The sequence below is a fragment of the Marmota marmota genome, unplaced genomic scaffold, assembly GCF_001458135.2.
Source record: "Marmota marmota marmota unplaced genomic scaffold, marMar, whole genome shotgun sequence".
NCBI lineage: Eukaryota > Metazoa > Chordata > Mammalia > Rodentia > Sciuridae > Marmota > Marmota marmota.
In genome coordinates this window covers 15,025,683-15,041,693 of record NW_026000082.1, presented here as the reverse complement: position 1 = coordinate 15,041,693, position 16,011 = coordinate 15,025,683, and the positions used below count along the sequence as shown (strand labels likewise).

General features: G+C 41.8%; 1 protein-coding gene across 1 annotated transcript in view; it reads right to left on the bottom strand.

Annotated features, from left to right (window-relative positions):
- Positions 1-9,265: 9,265 nt before the first annotated feature.
- The window catches only part of Faf1 (Fas associated factor 1), a 375,874-nt gene continuing 369,128 nt past the window's right edge, over positions 9,266-16,011 (bottom strand). Inside the window, exon 19 of the mRNA XM_015485020.2 lies at positions 9,266-9,531. Within this exon, the coding sequence (XP_015340506.1) occupies positions 9,448-9,531 (84 nt within the window). The 3' untranslated portion in view covers positions 9,266-9,447. The remainder of the gene's footprint in view (positions 9,532-16,011) is intronic.

Here is a 16,011-nt window from a genome sequence, read left to right as displayed (position 1 = left end):
AATTTCTTGTATTTTTGACTTCTTCCACCTGCCCTGCCTCCCCTCTATTTCCTGCAAGTTCACACAATCTCCTAGGCTGTGTGTGGACTTCTTAGCTCCCTGACTTGCTCAGGACCTGCCTGTTCCATATTTCGCCAATATAGAGCCCAGTGCTAGTTGATGCAGAGTCCAGCACTCTCTCGTTCCTGGGAGATGGAGGTGGGGTACGGGACCCCCACCCCCACCACAATGAGTCCAAGCTTGCTGTGGCACTGATGCACAGATGCCTGCCTCCTCCAGGCTCCCAATCCTTGGCCAGTTACTCGGGAAACTTCTACCCAACCTTTAGAACCCAGCCTCCAAGATGCCCCACTGTCTCTTGTCAGGAGCACAACAGGCACATGCTGACCTTGCAAGCTCTTCAAGTGCCTCTGCATTCTCTTCTCTCTGAAGTCATAGTCACCCATCTTCATTTCTAATTTATGTCAGAGGAAACTGAAGGATATAGAGGGAGTGGCCTTCCCAAGGCCATATAGCTAGTGTGGGGATGGGTGAGAACTGTGCTTTACATCTATAGAAGAGGAAGTGGTGGAAGACTGGGGAGTTGAGTTGCAGCCACTTTCCCTACCCAGTTTCCTGAATTGGCCCATTGGGTAAGGTATGGGGGAAGGGAGCACTTCCTTTGCTGTTTGGAGCCTCTTTGTCTGCACCCCGTTCAAGTGTCCCCAGCACATTTGGTTATAGGGCTGGGGCTAAGCAGGGCCTCCTGCATTTGTTATATTTTGTCTCTAAGTTGGGGGTAAAAACAACACTTTTATATTGGGTCACCCTGTGAACATTCAGATTGTAATTCCCCCGAAAAATCTTTCTCAGTGTTAACACATTGTAAATATTTTAGAACTATTGGGGATTAGTATTTGTTAGCAGTTACTTAATGGATGGGTCCATCTTTGCCACCACTGCAGAGAGGAAAAATGGTCCTTCTCAGCACCTTTTTGTCTCCATGAGAAGGAAGACTGAGTAACTGGCAGCTGTCAATAGGAAGTGCCTTCCCAGGTACATCTAATTTTAAACCCTCACTGGAAGACTCCCTTCAGAAACAGAATTCTGGGGGATTTGCATGTTCCTGAGACTTTCCAGCAGGTTGGGGTACTCAAGATCCCAGAGGGATCCCTCTGGACTCTGGGCCATCTCCCTTTCTAGGCTACCTGACTCTGAATCTTTCTGGCTACATGAGCACCTTCTCCTGTTACACAGAACATGTTTACTGCCAGGCACAAAGTGGTACTGCCCAATACGCAAGAAAGGAGTAGCACAGCCCAGGCCCACCTCAAACTCTCTGGGTACTGAACACCTACCTACCCTTCTTTCTTCTCAGGTAGTCTATTATTTGGGGCACACTGGCACTGCTGTTTCTTTCTCATTTTTTCTTTTTGTACTGGGGATTAAACCCAGAGGCACTTTATCACACTAATCTACATCCCCAGCACCCTTTAAAAAAATTTTTTTTTTTTTAAATTTGTTCCAGAAGCTCAAGAGGCAGAGGCAGGAGGATTTCAAGTTCAAAGCCAGCCTTGGTAACTTAGTAAGGCCCTAAGCAACTCAGCAAGACCCTGTCTCTAAATAGAATATTTTAAAAAAGGGCTGGGAATGTGGTTCAGTTATTAAGCACCCCTAGGTTCAATCCACAGTCAAAAAAAAAAAAAAAAAACTTAAAAAAATTTTCAGATAGGTTCTCGCTTAGGGCCTAAGTTGCTGAGGCTGGCCTTGAACTTGTGACCTCCTGTCTCAGCCTCTGGAGCTGTGGGGACTACAGGTGTGTTCCACCATGCCTAGTGACTGTCAACATTTAAAAATCGAGATTTCTGGCTTCTCTTGATAAATCAGCTTATTGCTGGTTCTTAATGGGACTCCCCAAAAGGCAGGAACTGGGCTTCTCTATGGTATAGTATCACCTTTATTAGAGAGAACATGTTCTCCCCTCTGTGGCTATGACCTCAGTAGACTGTTTAAAAGACAAAAAAAACAAAAAACAAACAACAACAAAAAACCCCTCATAAAATGCACCCTGTTTGAAGACACTGAAGAATGTAGGTGATAACTGTGCAAACTGGTTCCTCACAGTGCTTGCTGTGGTGAAAGACATGCCAGAATATAGCAAGTTGATGGCTTTTTACCTCGTACTCCTTACATGTGCCTCCCCTGACTCCCCAACACAGATGAAAGTTTCAGTAAGATTCTTCTTGTTGCTAACTCCTCAGAAAAATCTATGTGAACGTTATTAGTGCATGCCCAAGGAAGACAACATTTGCAGGGCTCAGAGAACTGAGCCCAGAAGGCAGGCTCCATTCTAATGTAAGATACCTCCCTTTTCTCATTCTGGGATCTTAAGACTGTCAGGCTTGGCAGGCCCATTTATTACTGAGGGGACTCTAGTTAGAGCTCCCAGATGGGCCTTACCTCTCTCTGGAGGCCTTTTTGTCCCCAAGACTGGGGAACTGAGACTGGAAACTCCTCCAGGACTGCCCTGAAATTGGCTGCCCCACTGGGCTTGGGAGTTCTGGGTCAAGGGTAGGGGCTGATAATCATGTTTAACAAGAGGCTCAAGCATGAGTGGATGAGTCAAAGCTAACCTGATCTTTATAAGGCAGAGGTCATTTAAATAGTACAAATTAAATGCTGGTCTACTGAAAACGTGATTAAAAAAATTTGCTTTGGAGAGAGGGCCAAGTATGGCTCATGAGTAGGTAATAAAGTAGCTATGAGACTTTGGACAAAGGACTCAGCCTCTCTTAAGCCTAAGTTTATCAATGTATGAAATATGGATGTTACACTCCACTTCACATGGTAGTTCTGTAGTTCATTCATTCATAATAACATTTGTTATCTGTGCCCTGTACCAGGTCCCTTAATGGTGGTGGGGTAATCTCTCATGGTCCAGTGGGGGAAACTTGTACAAATAATCACCATAACGTGAAAACACAAGGACTAGAAGAGGTTCTTAATGTGTATTGGAGATTCCAGGAGGTTCTTGGGAGTATTGCAGTGTAGTGGTTCTGGCCTGGTGGATTTGCATGGCCCAGAGACCATGCAACACTGGAGCCAAATGGCCTGTTTGATTCCTGGCTCCTTGGTTTCCTAGCTGTGTGACCTTGAGCAAATTACCTAATCTCTGTGCTTCAGTTTGCTCAGCAATCAAGTGAGGAAAACAATAGCTCCTACTTCATAAGTTTGTGGGGGAGTAAACGAGTTAATACAAATAATCCTTTAGTTCTGGCATATAATAAACTTAAGTGTTCATTCTCTTATCAACAGGTATTTATCAAGCGTCTATGCAATGCCAGGTCTGTGCTGAGTGATAAAAGGACAAATCAGATTGACTGTACTCTTATGGAGTTTATGTCTTAAGCAAACTCTTGAGTTTTGGGTGTAAATTGTCTCATATCCAAGAGTTTGAAAGAAGAGCAGAGGGCTGAAGAAGGAACTCAGGGACTTTTGATATGTAGCAGTCAGGCAGGGTAGATAAACCCTGCATGGAGACAGAAGGATCTTTCACAGAAGAAGAAGGAAAACTGGAGTACAGTATCCTAGAAGGCAAAGGGAAATATGTGAGAATGTTTATTATTGTCTATGACTTGTGGGTTAGAAGTTACACTTGCTGAAGCTGCTCAGGGTGGGGCCCCACGAATGAAGGGGAGTAGGCATGAGGTTGGGTGCAGATCTGAAGAAGCCTAGTTTGTTTCCCTACTAGCAATGTGTCTGAAACAGTGACTTCTCTCTCAGAATCTGTTTTCTTAACTGCAAAATAAGAATAATATTAGTGCCTACCTCAGAGAGTAATTCTGAGGGTGGGATGGTAGACAGACAAAATAAAGCCCATAGCATGGTGCTGGGCTTACCTAGGAACTCAACACCAATTCCTTTTGTTCTTTCCTCAGCAGCTCCAGTTGATTTTGTTCCAGCTCCAATCAATTTAACGGCTTCAGTAACCACTGAGTGTACAACTACTATGTGCCAGACCCTGGGCTGGCTCTGGAAATAAACAGATGATTAAGATCTTGTTTTTGTCCTCTCAATGGTCCCAGATAAGTTGGAGAGTGAAGTGACCACCTTATTAAAGTACTTGGATACATACCAATATCGTTCAAATTCAGTTAATATATTCAAATTTATTATGTGCTTATTTTGTACTAGTCACTCAACTAGGCCTTGATAATATGAAATGACTCAGACCCTTTCAGGAGCTAACAGCCTGGGTCAAGGGAGGAAGAACATTAGGGATAAGAGTTATAGTTCAGAGAGATGCAACACTATGGAAAGAGCAGCACCATGGCTGAAGATTCCCAGGACTGGAGGTGTAAGGGGGTGTGGCAATGGTCAAGAAAACATCTTGGAGCAGTGGAAATCTAAAATTAAAGCGCAGGATGGGTGGATGGATGGATAGTTGAAGTCTATGAGGGCAGAGGAAATCAGTGCAAAGGCCAAAGATGACAAAAGAGCTAGAATGTTCTGGAAACTGCAGGCTGCTTGTGTTGAGTGTATGGCTAGAAGGGAGGGAGGGGTCAAGTGTTTCAGTCTAAGGGGTTGAAATCCAAGTCAAAAATTTGGGTGTTATTTGGAAGGTAAAAGGAAACCTTCAAGAGGATCAAAGCAGGTGGGGACATGGTGGGGCAGGTGTTAAGAGCCCTTTGTGGAAGTGGTGTGAAGACCGGTCTAGTATTAGAAAATGCTGGAGAAATGAAGATCAATCACAACGTGATTTTGTAATCCTACTGAGATGATAAAGATCTGAAGGAAAAAACAGCAGTTAGATAAATCAGGGAGGAGCAGGGGATGGATTTTGGAGATGTCTTAAAATTATTACATGCACTTAAAATAAAAGGTGTTCCTTACGTTTTGGCTCCTGATACATTCTATATAAAAGTAGTTATAAGAACTCTTAGGGAATGGGTCTTTGGAGTTGTCTTTACTTCTCTTAGCATTCACCAACATTTTATGTCACTACCGTTATAATGCCTTGGTAATGCTATGCTTTCCACGAAGGCAGCACTTCATTGTCATGAACATAGCAGGGGCTTTGGAGTAAGAAGTCTAGGTCAGAATTGTCCCTGTTCTTTATTGTGGTTAATTGCTTCACCTTTGAGCCTGTTGCCTCTTCTAAAGGGGATCAAGAACACCCACCTCAAGGGCTGTTGTGAGGCTACCTGAGGAAAGGTCTGTAATGCTGAGCACAGTACTGGGTACATCCTAAGTGTCCAGCGGGGCTCTTGGTCCCTTCCCTAGAGTCTGGAGTAGATTTTTCTACTCTCCTGGTTTTGTGTCCTCTCCCACAAACTGCCACTTCTCACTGCTGTTACTACCCACTCAGGTAAAGTGACTTCCTGATGTCACACTGCTACTAAGTTGAGATGGCTTGGACCCAGAGGCTGTGCTCTTGGCCCCTCCCAAAACCAAGAACCACAACTAACAGAGAATGTTAAGAAGAATCGAGAGATGGAACGCTAGAGATCAAGTCTCTTTCCTTGCAGATCAAACTTCCAAAATGCAGCAGAGAGGGGTTGTTAAGGGTCATCTTCTAAAGCAGATTATGTGAGACAAGGGAAAGGTATTAGATGAGGAGGGAGGTTCAAGGGAATAAAGCCTATGGATTATACTTCACCCTCTTTGGGAATTTTAGATAATATGGCTTGATAAATAGGATATACAGTTTCAATTTCCAGAATATTCTAATGTTTGCATGATGTGAATGGTGGTTCTTCAATTTCTTTTTTTTGCCAACAGATCCCACTCAGAATCTGATGAGTGCAGATTCCCTTTCCAGAAAAATAAAACTAAGCTACACTCCTGTAATCATGTCCAGGAGGCTGAGCCAGGAGGATTGCAAGTTCAAGGCCAGCCTCAGCAACTCAGTGAGACCCTGTCTCAAAATAAAAACCAAAAAGGGCTGTGGATGTAGCTCAGTGGTAAAGAATCCCTGGGTTCAATTCCCCATACCAATAAACAAACAAACCTATAACTTTTTGTATAGATAGTAGAGGATTCCAAGACTCATTCTTGGTATGAAATTTAGAGACTCTTTATAGAAGTGCAGCAGAAAATCAAAGGCCAGGGCTTGAGTTCTGACTCTTCTGTTGACATGCTGTGCAACTTTAGGCCAGTTACAACCCTTCGGGGTCTATGTGCAAAAATGGAATGGTCACCTCTCCTTCCTCACAGAGGCAGACAGTAGTGATGAGTGTGGGAAGTGAGGTAAATTGCCAAGTGCTATCTGCACACTGCCAGGATACTGAGGTTCAGAAGTTACTTACCTTATGGTCACACAGCTACTAAATAACAAATGATGGTTCAAATCAGAAGACATCAAAGTCTCTGATGTGTGTGTTTGTGAAAACTTCTCTCCAATAATTTTTTAAAAATTCAAATGAGAAAATGCATATGGAAGGATTATTTACACTGTAAAGTACAATGTCTAGGTGAGTTACTCTTGGGCTAAATTTAGAACTCCCATGTCCCATCCACCTGGGGGTCTAGGACTGGGTAGTTGAGAGGCTAACAGGGATGGTTTTAAATGTGTCAATCAGTAATGCTGCTAATGGAGACCCTCTCCTACATCCACATGAAACTTCCATGCTTAGGAGGACATCTGCTAGAGCTCTGTAATCTTGTAAAAGTCCATCCCACTGACCAGCACACACAGGTCAGTACATCTAGCTTCTGGAAGTAGGAATTTTAATGCAACTACAAATGTATTTGAAGTTTTAAATGGCATCAGTAAGTAAATTCTATAAATATTTTTCATTCTCCTATATTAAAAAAATTCCATAAAAGTGCTCTTTTTTCAATGGATACGTTGGTCGCTTACCATTTGGAGATTAACATCTGCATATCATGTGATTCTGCAATCTGTATACGGGGTAAAAATGGGAGTTCATAACCCACTTGAATCAAATGTGTGAAATATGATATGTCAAGAACTATGTAATGTTTTGAACAACCAATAATAAAAATTAAAAAAAAAAAAACATCTGCATATCACTTAAAACCAAAAGTGCCAATGCACAAGAAACAAAAAACAAAACAAAACAAAAAACACCAAACTGCACCTTCTGAAAGCAATGGGAAATTGGTAATACTTCCTTAAACTTTCAAAGTAGTTCTCCAAATACACAACTGTTAATCCAAGAACACAAGGCAGTGAACTGGAATGGGGGGATGACAAGGAGCCCTGGAGTTTACTGGAAACAGCTGGGCAAAGAATGCCCAACAAATATTTTGATTGGCTTGCTGCATCTGAAGGCTGGGATGTACAGGACAAGAAAGATTAAGAGTAGGGGGTGATAACTCAAAAGGATACCGCCGAATCTATGGTGAGAACAAAGTCATTTTAATGTTGTGTTTGCATGAAAAGGTATAAAATTGCTTTGGCCTCCTGTTCTAGAGCTCAGTAGACCAGAAGGTTACAAGTGAACAGTGACAATTAGCTGAGGGCCTAGAGGACAGGGAGTTCATGGGACTGGGTAGACTGAGAACTTTCCAAGACAGGATTGAAAAGGGCATATCAACTTCACACATTCATGTAACATTTAATAACTTTTATAAAATTGGTTTCAGAGTAAAGTCTATATTGTTGGGATACAGAATTGAAGGGGAATGACAGGAAAGGTTAATTAAGCATGAAGGTGAATTCAGAGACCCTTCTCTTAAACACTTACCTACACTCTGGCTGCTGTTCCTGAGTATGGCCTGAGTTCAGGCTGCCACTTCTCCACAGCAGCTACAGAACAAGGTCCACCTGGGAAAAGAGCTGTTGCCCTGGTGGGTCTGTAGCACCAAGAATGACTGTGTGGTAGAGTCACTAGATTAAGAAGGAAGGAGTGGAGCTGGAGACAAAGTACTCAGCTGGAACTCCCCCTACAGTGGGTCTCCTTTTCAGTCTCCCTGGAGCCAGAGAAGGTCCACATATAGGCAGATAAAGCGTAGTCAGTTAGGAACACATCTCTTTTTAAGAGAGTTTTCAAGGGAAGTCCCTGGTGGAACATCAGAGAAAATACACAAGATGGGACTTTCTTGGCCTACACACACTTCTGGTCAGAGGGAAACTAACCAGGCATATCTCCAGTTTTGGTTAGAGTCTTCTGAGAACCCCTTGCCAGAGTCAGGGGAATAAACTTAAGCTCTTATGTTCTCTTTTGCTCAAGTAAAAAATGTAAAAATTGGGATCTCAAACCCTAGGATAAAGACAACAGGTGACACAAAAACAGCTATGGAGAATATTCCAAGACCAAAAGGAAATCATTGGCTGTGAAGGTATATAAACAGTGTTCCATGAATTACTCCAAACCCCAAATCCATAGTTAGCAAAATCCACAATTACTAAATCAAACCCCAAATTATTACATGTGGATTCAGGTAACATGTCTTCTGGGCTGAGCCCCCAGGTTTGCTCTTTTCAATATCTAATGTTAAAATAGTGAAATATCAGAGCAAGTTCTTTAATGTAGGAGAGCTGGAGGGATACCTGGTCAGATTTTGGCAATAGAAAAGGTGCTTAAAATACCAGGTGATAAGGTTCGAATGCTTGAAGAAGTAGAGGGAGACAAGAGCAAGAGAGAACTGTGCTCAGTGTATACTGATGGACCAGCAATGTGGGAGTTGGTATCCATTGGGTTCCTTACTGCCCAAATCCAAACCCAACAGCAGCTTCCCACAGCTGAGCCAGATACCAAAGTCTGGGTATTAGTCCCCTCTGTACACTATTTCAACATTCACATGTATACTTGAACAATTTCCCATTCGGCTCCTAGATGGAACCTGCAGACCCAAGGCAGCAGCAGTGAATAAATATCTTGCATATATGTCAAACCAATCCTCAAACAAAACCTTTTATCTCAGTAAAGAAGTCAGAAAGTACCAACAAAAATGATATACATTTTTTTTTCCTACAACGTTTAATCTCCATGCCAAGAATGTCCCATTCGACTTCCCCCCTGCCTCTTAAAAGTAGGTGACAAAGTAGAAATCCAGTCATGAAAATAAAAAGGCAGAGGTGTGAGTCTTGGCTCAATGAGACATATCAAATACACAGTATCCTGGTGTCACAGGACAGACAGAACTGTCTTTGACACTGTGGGGGAAAAATAGGCACTGGAGAGGTAAAAATTCTACTAGTGATCACTCACACTTGAATAGTACATTAGTCATTGAACAAGGGTGAAGTGCAGGGGATAGGGGAGGGTGGCAGAGTTGCAATTCTCTGGAATGAGGGCTGGGAACATATACTCATGGATGGGAAATTTTAAGTAGCTATGTTTATTATTACTTTTTTTCTTTTCCAGCAATCTTGCAAGAGGCAGAAGTGTGACATTGAATTGAGTGAGACGAGCGTGTGGGTGGGTTGGCGAGGAGCCCATCTCTTGACACAGGCCTCTGGCTTGTCAAGGAAAGGCTGGTTCCACCGCTGAGCTGTGTTTACTCTTTTGCTTCAAGGAAAAGGGTTTCTTGAGGGAACAATTTTACCTCCAATAGTGATTTATTGGGGTCCAGCTGAGTTACCTGAAAAGAAAAAAAAACACATATTCAAAAGGCTGGAACCAGTACAATTTTCTCCACATGGCATTAAGTTTACCTATGCACATTTACTTTGAGCCCTACTATGTACTGGCATGGCTATATTCATGATGTCTTATTTGATTTTCAAAATAACCCTGTAATGTAGGTGTTGTTATTCTTACTTCAGATGAGGAACACAGAGCTCTCAGAAAGGTCAAGTTACAGAGTTTAGTTTTGTGGAGGACCTCAAGTCATAAGGTTCTGGAGATGCAACTTCTTAGACAAGTCCCTCATCTCCTGTGCCCTCAGAAGGGATTCTGTTTAAACAGCTGACTGATGCTCCTGGGGACCTCTGCTTGGTTAAATCCTGATGAGAGGGCCTGTTGTGTTTGGTGAGACAACAGCTAAACCTTCTTCCCACTAAAACTAGGCATAGTAAACTGCAAATGGTCATTCTAAAGACCTGAGGATGATTATCTCCCTGGTGAGGCATACCATTATCTCCATGGTGAGGCATACCACAATCTCCTTCTTGGGGATATATATAGTTTGAAAAAAAATAAGTCAACATCATAATTCAACTTTAAATTTTTAGAAATTAAAAAATGGACTATTAAAAAAAGTAAAGCTAGATGAAATATTGGCACCAGGGGATTTGTTACTGATACAGGAATCCTAAATTAGGTGTATGCCCATCTGGTCCAATGGTAGGGAGAGGACATGATGGGTTTTTGAATCTGAGAAACAAAATTTTCATGTTTATCAAAAAGGGTCATGAATTTTAGAAAGTTAAGAAATACTGGTATAGGAAGGAAGATATAGGTTTTGGAATTAAAAGACTGGTATAAATCACAGCTGTGCTGGTTATCAGCTTTGTGTCTTTGGAGTTAGTATCAACCTCACAGGACTGATGTGAGGATTAAATGAGAAAAAACATATAATTAGCACAGTGTCTGGCACAGAGCAGGTGTCAAGAATGGCTGCTGTGTGTTACAGCAACTGTAAAGCATGGATGGACACACAGGCAAATGGGCAGCTGGGAGTGTGTGTGACAGAAGGCCAGGCAGTCTCTAGGCAGGGCTGAAGCTGTTGCTATAGGAGCTCTGGGCCCATGGGCAAAGACTCCAGCACCTGAGGCAGGCAATCTTGTCTTCTGCTCAACTCAAGCCACTCCTAATGAGAGACTCTGCTGGCTTCTGGCTAGAGAGAAGGGGAGCCCCTGGGGGCCAAGGCTGGTGTCACAGGGAGACCGGCAAGTTGAATGGGGAATACTATCTTTGACTGTATCCAGATGGAAACCTGGTATACCCAGGAGGATCATTAAGGAGACACATTCACCCCTAGAATCCTCTCTGTTTATAAAACTCAGGGCAAAGCATGTTATTCTAGTATCTCTTGGGTTATGGGCAGATGGGCAGGCAAGGTGGTGGGGAGGGCCCGTCCTGCTGTCTGTCTTCCAATGCACTGGGGGGCAAGCTGCAGGCAAATGTTTACCCACTTCCCCGATTAACGTACAATGCTGCATTGGCTTCTGTCAACAAACAGCTATGCTGCTTCTGCTTCTGACTCTTTGGCATTTTCTGCCCAGCTGCTTCTGCTATTGTTCTTAATTAACATGCCAGAGCTCTCTTTCGGCATCTTCTACTTTGTTATTTGTAGTTTGTAAATATGATGTTTGCTGGAAAAAGCCAAAAACCATAACAGTGCTAGAGCTGTGAGTATAGGCAGGAAAATGTGCTGGAAAGAAAAAGAAGCTAGGAGGCTGGAGCATCAGGCCTGTGTTGCATCCTGCTGGGGTTGTCAACATGCAAGGTTAGAGACTGATAAACTGCAATTGGTTTTCAAATGAAAAACAGTGTCCAAGAAAAGTTAAGTGATTTTCTTAAATGGGAAAGCTGGGATTTGGAAAGGAAGAAACAAAAGTTTCTTGAACATCTCAGGTATGTTATCTCATTTAGTCCATATGACCACCATGCAAGACTGTGGAGATGAGACAACTGAGGATCAAGGTGGTGCCACTTATTTAAGGTCATGTGGTTAGAAAGAAATCTATATGAGGTTAAAAGCAAACTTAGATTCAAATCCTAGCTCTGTCATTTACTATACCTATATGACCTTGAAGAAGTTATACAACATGAGACCATTTACCAACCTGTAAAATGGGAATTGTAATTGCTCCTTTTTAGGTTATAATGTTAAATGGAATAATGTCAGTGAAGACTCTGGTACAATACTGAGTCAGGAAGTGTTCAGTAGGTGATAGTCATTACTGGATGAGATATTCCTTGAGTAGAGGCTCTGTTTTCTCCAACTACAAAGCTGGAACTTCATCCCTGAAGACTCTTGGAGCCAGGAACCAGGCTGCCTTTCTTGTTTCTACCCCACTGCCCAGCAGGAATGCTACCCTTTCCCTGACTGACTAATGTCTTGATCTCTGAGATTCCTTCTGTAGCTTCAGTGGGGCTATCCAATGGATTGCTTCCAAGTGAACATGGCTCTGCTGGGGCACTCCCCCTGGTGTCCCAGCTAAAGCAATTTTTTCCCCCTCTGAAGGTCATTTAGACAAAAATTTCAAAGTAAACAAGGGCAATTTCTGTTTCCTCTCTCAGTTACCTGGCTTGAACAAAGTGACTGAGGTGAAACTAGGGGATGGAGCACACTATTCTTCTCCTGAACAAAATAGTGGCCACAGTGTGAAACCATCTTGCAGTGCTTTGGGTTCCTTTCAAGAAGGTATGGAATATTCCAGGAAGGACCTCCTGGTAAGAAACATATAAAAATTTATACCCCTTGAGAAACATTTGAAGATCCGGAGCTCTCTGTTTGGAGAGAGGGCACAGGGAAGAGGTAGCACTGCCATTGCTACAGGTGCAGGGAGAAGGCTGTGCCACCCTCTATGAGTATCTGCAGGCTGACAGAAAGGAGACTGGGTCATGTGTTCTGTGCAGCTCCAGTGGGCAGAGCTAGGAGTGTGAGGTAAAACTGCCGGAAGGCAGAACTCAGCAAGACAGAAAGAACTTTTTAATAGATGGCAGCAGCAGCTGATGTGGCTACTAGAGCTACTTTTTCTTTACCTTCTTCTTTCTCCTGTTCTTTATTTTCTTCTTGATCTTCAATCATTATCATCACAGCAGCAACTATTGTTAATAAGTACCTCCCATGGAACTGGAAACATGCAGAGTACTTTACGCTTTCTATATAGCACCTTATCTAGCCCTCACAATGGCCCAGTGAAGACTGCCATTCTACACTAAGATATCATCATGCAGAGAAAATAAGGTTTCATATTTAGGTTTGTCTGATTCCAAAGCTCATGATAACCAGAATGTCCCCGGCTACATGTTGATAGGCTTTTGGAGGGGAGGGGCAAGTGAACCCTCTGCTGTCCCTAGAAGCATCCAAATAGGGGCATATTTGCAGATGATGGTGAGAGTTAACATTTACTGAGCTTTCATTTTGTATTTGTACTAGGAATTCTTTGAAGCAATTTACATTTATACAATAATTTAATTTTCATAGCAATCCCCTGAGGTAGGCTATCTGAAGTAGGTATAATAATTACCCCTATTTTACAGTTGAGAAAATTGAGTCATAGAGCAGATTAAATAACTTGCTTAGGGTCTCAAAGCTATTAAGAGTAGAATCAGAACATGAATCAAGGCAGTCTAATATTAGAATCCATTTAACTACTAGATTATATTGTCAGAGGCATTGCTTAGAGTAGGATCCACATAGAAAAAGAAGTTGGATGAGGCAAGCCTGAGTTTGTTTCTAACCAAGTTTCCAGAATATAAGATCTTCACTTTAAGAATGGCAAAAGGCCAAGGGTCATTAAAAAAAAATCCTGAAATGTTTATAAAATACGAATACAAAAACCCAATCTGAGCTTGTGTTTTGCCATTTACTTGGGACTTTACTGAATTATTGACTCTCTAAATCAACAGAAAAACCCACCCTTTGGGACTCCTTAGGGGAGGAGGGGTATTCTCTGATAAAAGCTGTAGTTTGACTTTGTCCATAGTTAGAAGAGGAAAGTCAACCATCTTGACATTTTCTTCACTGTACTTAGAAAACCTGAATGGGTATATTTTCTCATTAAAAATAGTATTTTAGCAAATTGATATTGTGAAACATGTTTATGTTAGCAAAAATAGGTCCCACTCTCTGCCAAATAAAACTATTCTTTTCTAGATCAAATTTCTTCACAGTTTGAAATTTCATTTACATTTTATTTCTATTGCATCCCTGGGATTCAGTTTCTTTCCTTTTCCTTTCCCTCCCTCTGTCTCTCCCTCCTCTTCATTTCCCTCCCTTCCTCCCTTGCCCTTNTCCTTTTCCTTTCCCTCCCTCTGTCTCTCCCTCCCTCCCTCCATCCCTTCCTTCCTTCCTTTCTTTCTCTTTCTTCCCCAACCCTTCTTTCATACTAAGAATTGAACCCAGAGCCTTGTTCATGCTAACCATATCCCCAGTCCTTCAGATCCTTTTCTAAAAACCATAATGTTGCTGTTAAGGAAAATGTGAACTGATGCTACTAATTCTCATCTCAGGCCACACTGTGAATACCAGAATGTTAGAGTGAGAAAGCTCCTTAAATGGCAAATAATCCAAACCTTTCTTTTCACAAGTGGACACAGATATATTTGCATAGTAGTTTATAGCTTGCAATCTATTTATATAAACATTAACTCAATCATGGCTTAGGTATTATTAGGTTTTATGACTAATCCTTTTTTGTTTTTAATTTTGCTGAGGTAATGCTTTTATTTTGAAATTGCATAAAGTCAAGTCTGGATCTAGTGTTTTACATTTAGTAAAAAATGCTATTGAATTTCTCATTCTTTGTTTTTCACGTTCCTAATGTATTTTAACAACTTACAGGGGAAATGCACTGCAATAGTACTTGGGAATTATGCCTTGAGAATCAGTCCCATTCTGTTGACAAGGAAATGAGATCTAAAGATTGAGTTTACCTATGTCTATATATGCAAGTGGCTGTGGAAGAACCAGAACCCAGGCCTTCTGATTTGTTTCTTCATGATTTGTACTATAACCCTCCTCTTAACAGGGTTCTGTCTCACTACATGCATTAACAGTCTTTGAGTTCAATGTCTAGAATTGTGAAGCAATAAACCAAACAAAGGTTTCTCAAAATGCACTCCTGCTTTTAAAGTAAAATTTGCTGAAAGAAAATTTTAGCATCTTCAAAGCAGAAAAGCTGTCATCAGATTTGCTCTGCTATTTGCCTTCTCACCTCTGATGACCAAAGACTCCTATTTTACAGACTTGTATGCAGGAACACTGGGAACAGAGGAAGCCTCAACAATATAACCCCCAGGGGAAGTGCTTTGTCACACTGGCAGAAAATTCTTGTCCCTTCTAGTCCATGCAAAGAACCTCAGCCACACCCTTCTTCCCCTCACAACAACGTGAAAGAAAACCAGGCACCATCTTCTACATCAGACACAGACAGACTATAATTAATTTCCCCAAATCTTAAGACCCTACCCCTTCAGACTACCTACTTCTGAAAGTCCTCCCAGGCCTCAGCAAGCCTCTCTCTAAATTCCTCTGACTACCAAGGCTGTATACTATCTACTGCTACTAGGATATAAAGGACCAGAAAATATGGGTTACAGTCCTGGTTCTAGAAGTATGGCTTTGGACAAGTCCATTTTTCTTCTCTAGGCTTTAATTTTTGCATTTTTAAAAATTTGGAATTAAACATTAGCAACTAAATGGAGTTAACTAGATTGCAGTTGAGGCAAACACTTGCTCTCAGGCAAGCAAGCAGGATATTTAGGGCTCAGTTTCCTTCTCTATTGGGTGAAAGATTAATTTATTTTTGATGCTGTGAAATGAAACCAGGTATGCTTTACCACTGAGCTATATCCCCAAGTCCTTATTTTTTGAGACTGGATCTTGCCAAGTTGTTGAGGGTCTCTGTAAGTTGCTGAGGCTGGCCTTGGACTTGAGATCCTTCCGCCTCCACCTCCTGAGTCACTGGGATTATAGGCAGCCAATCCTGGCTGTGTTGTTGTTTTTTGACATGGAATCTCACTAAATTGCTCAGGCTGGTCTCAAACTCATGGACTCAAGTTATCCTCTCACCTCAGCTTCCTGAATAGCTTGGACTATAGGCATATACCAGAAAGCCAAGTTTATTTGGTTATCCTTAAGTGTTAAGCACCATGATAGCTATTCCTATTATCTCATTTTTATAAATGAATTCTTTGAGGCAAAAAAATGTTTAAGGACCTTGATCAATTTAGAAAAGATAGGCCAAAATTTGTACCATTTTCCAGTGAATTGCCCATACTTCTAAACAGGATATAGCTAACATGACTAAATGGCTATCCTTGGGCATAAAGAAAGTTGTACCATGCAGTTGTGTCATAGCTCTGTCCCTATTGTGGTATGGGCTCTGTTGTTCCTCTTAGGAACACAAGCTGAAGCTGTCTTTTGTTACTATCAACTTAGTCCTAA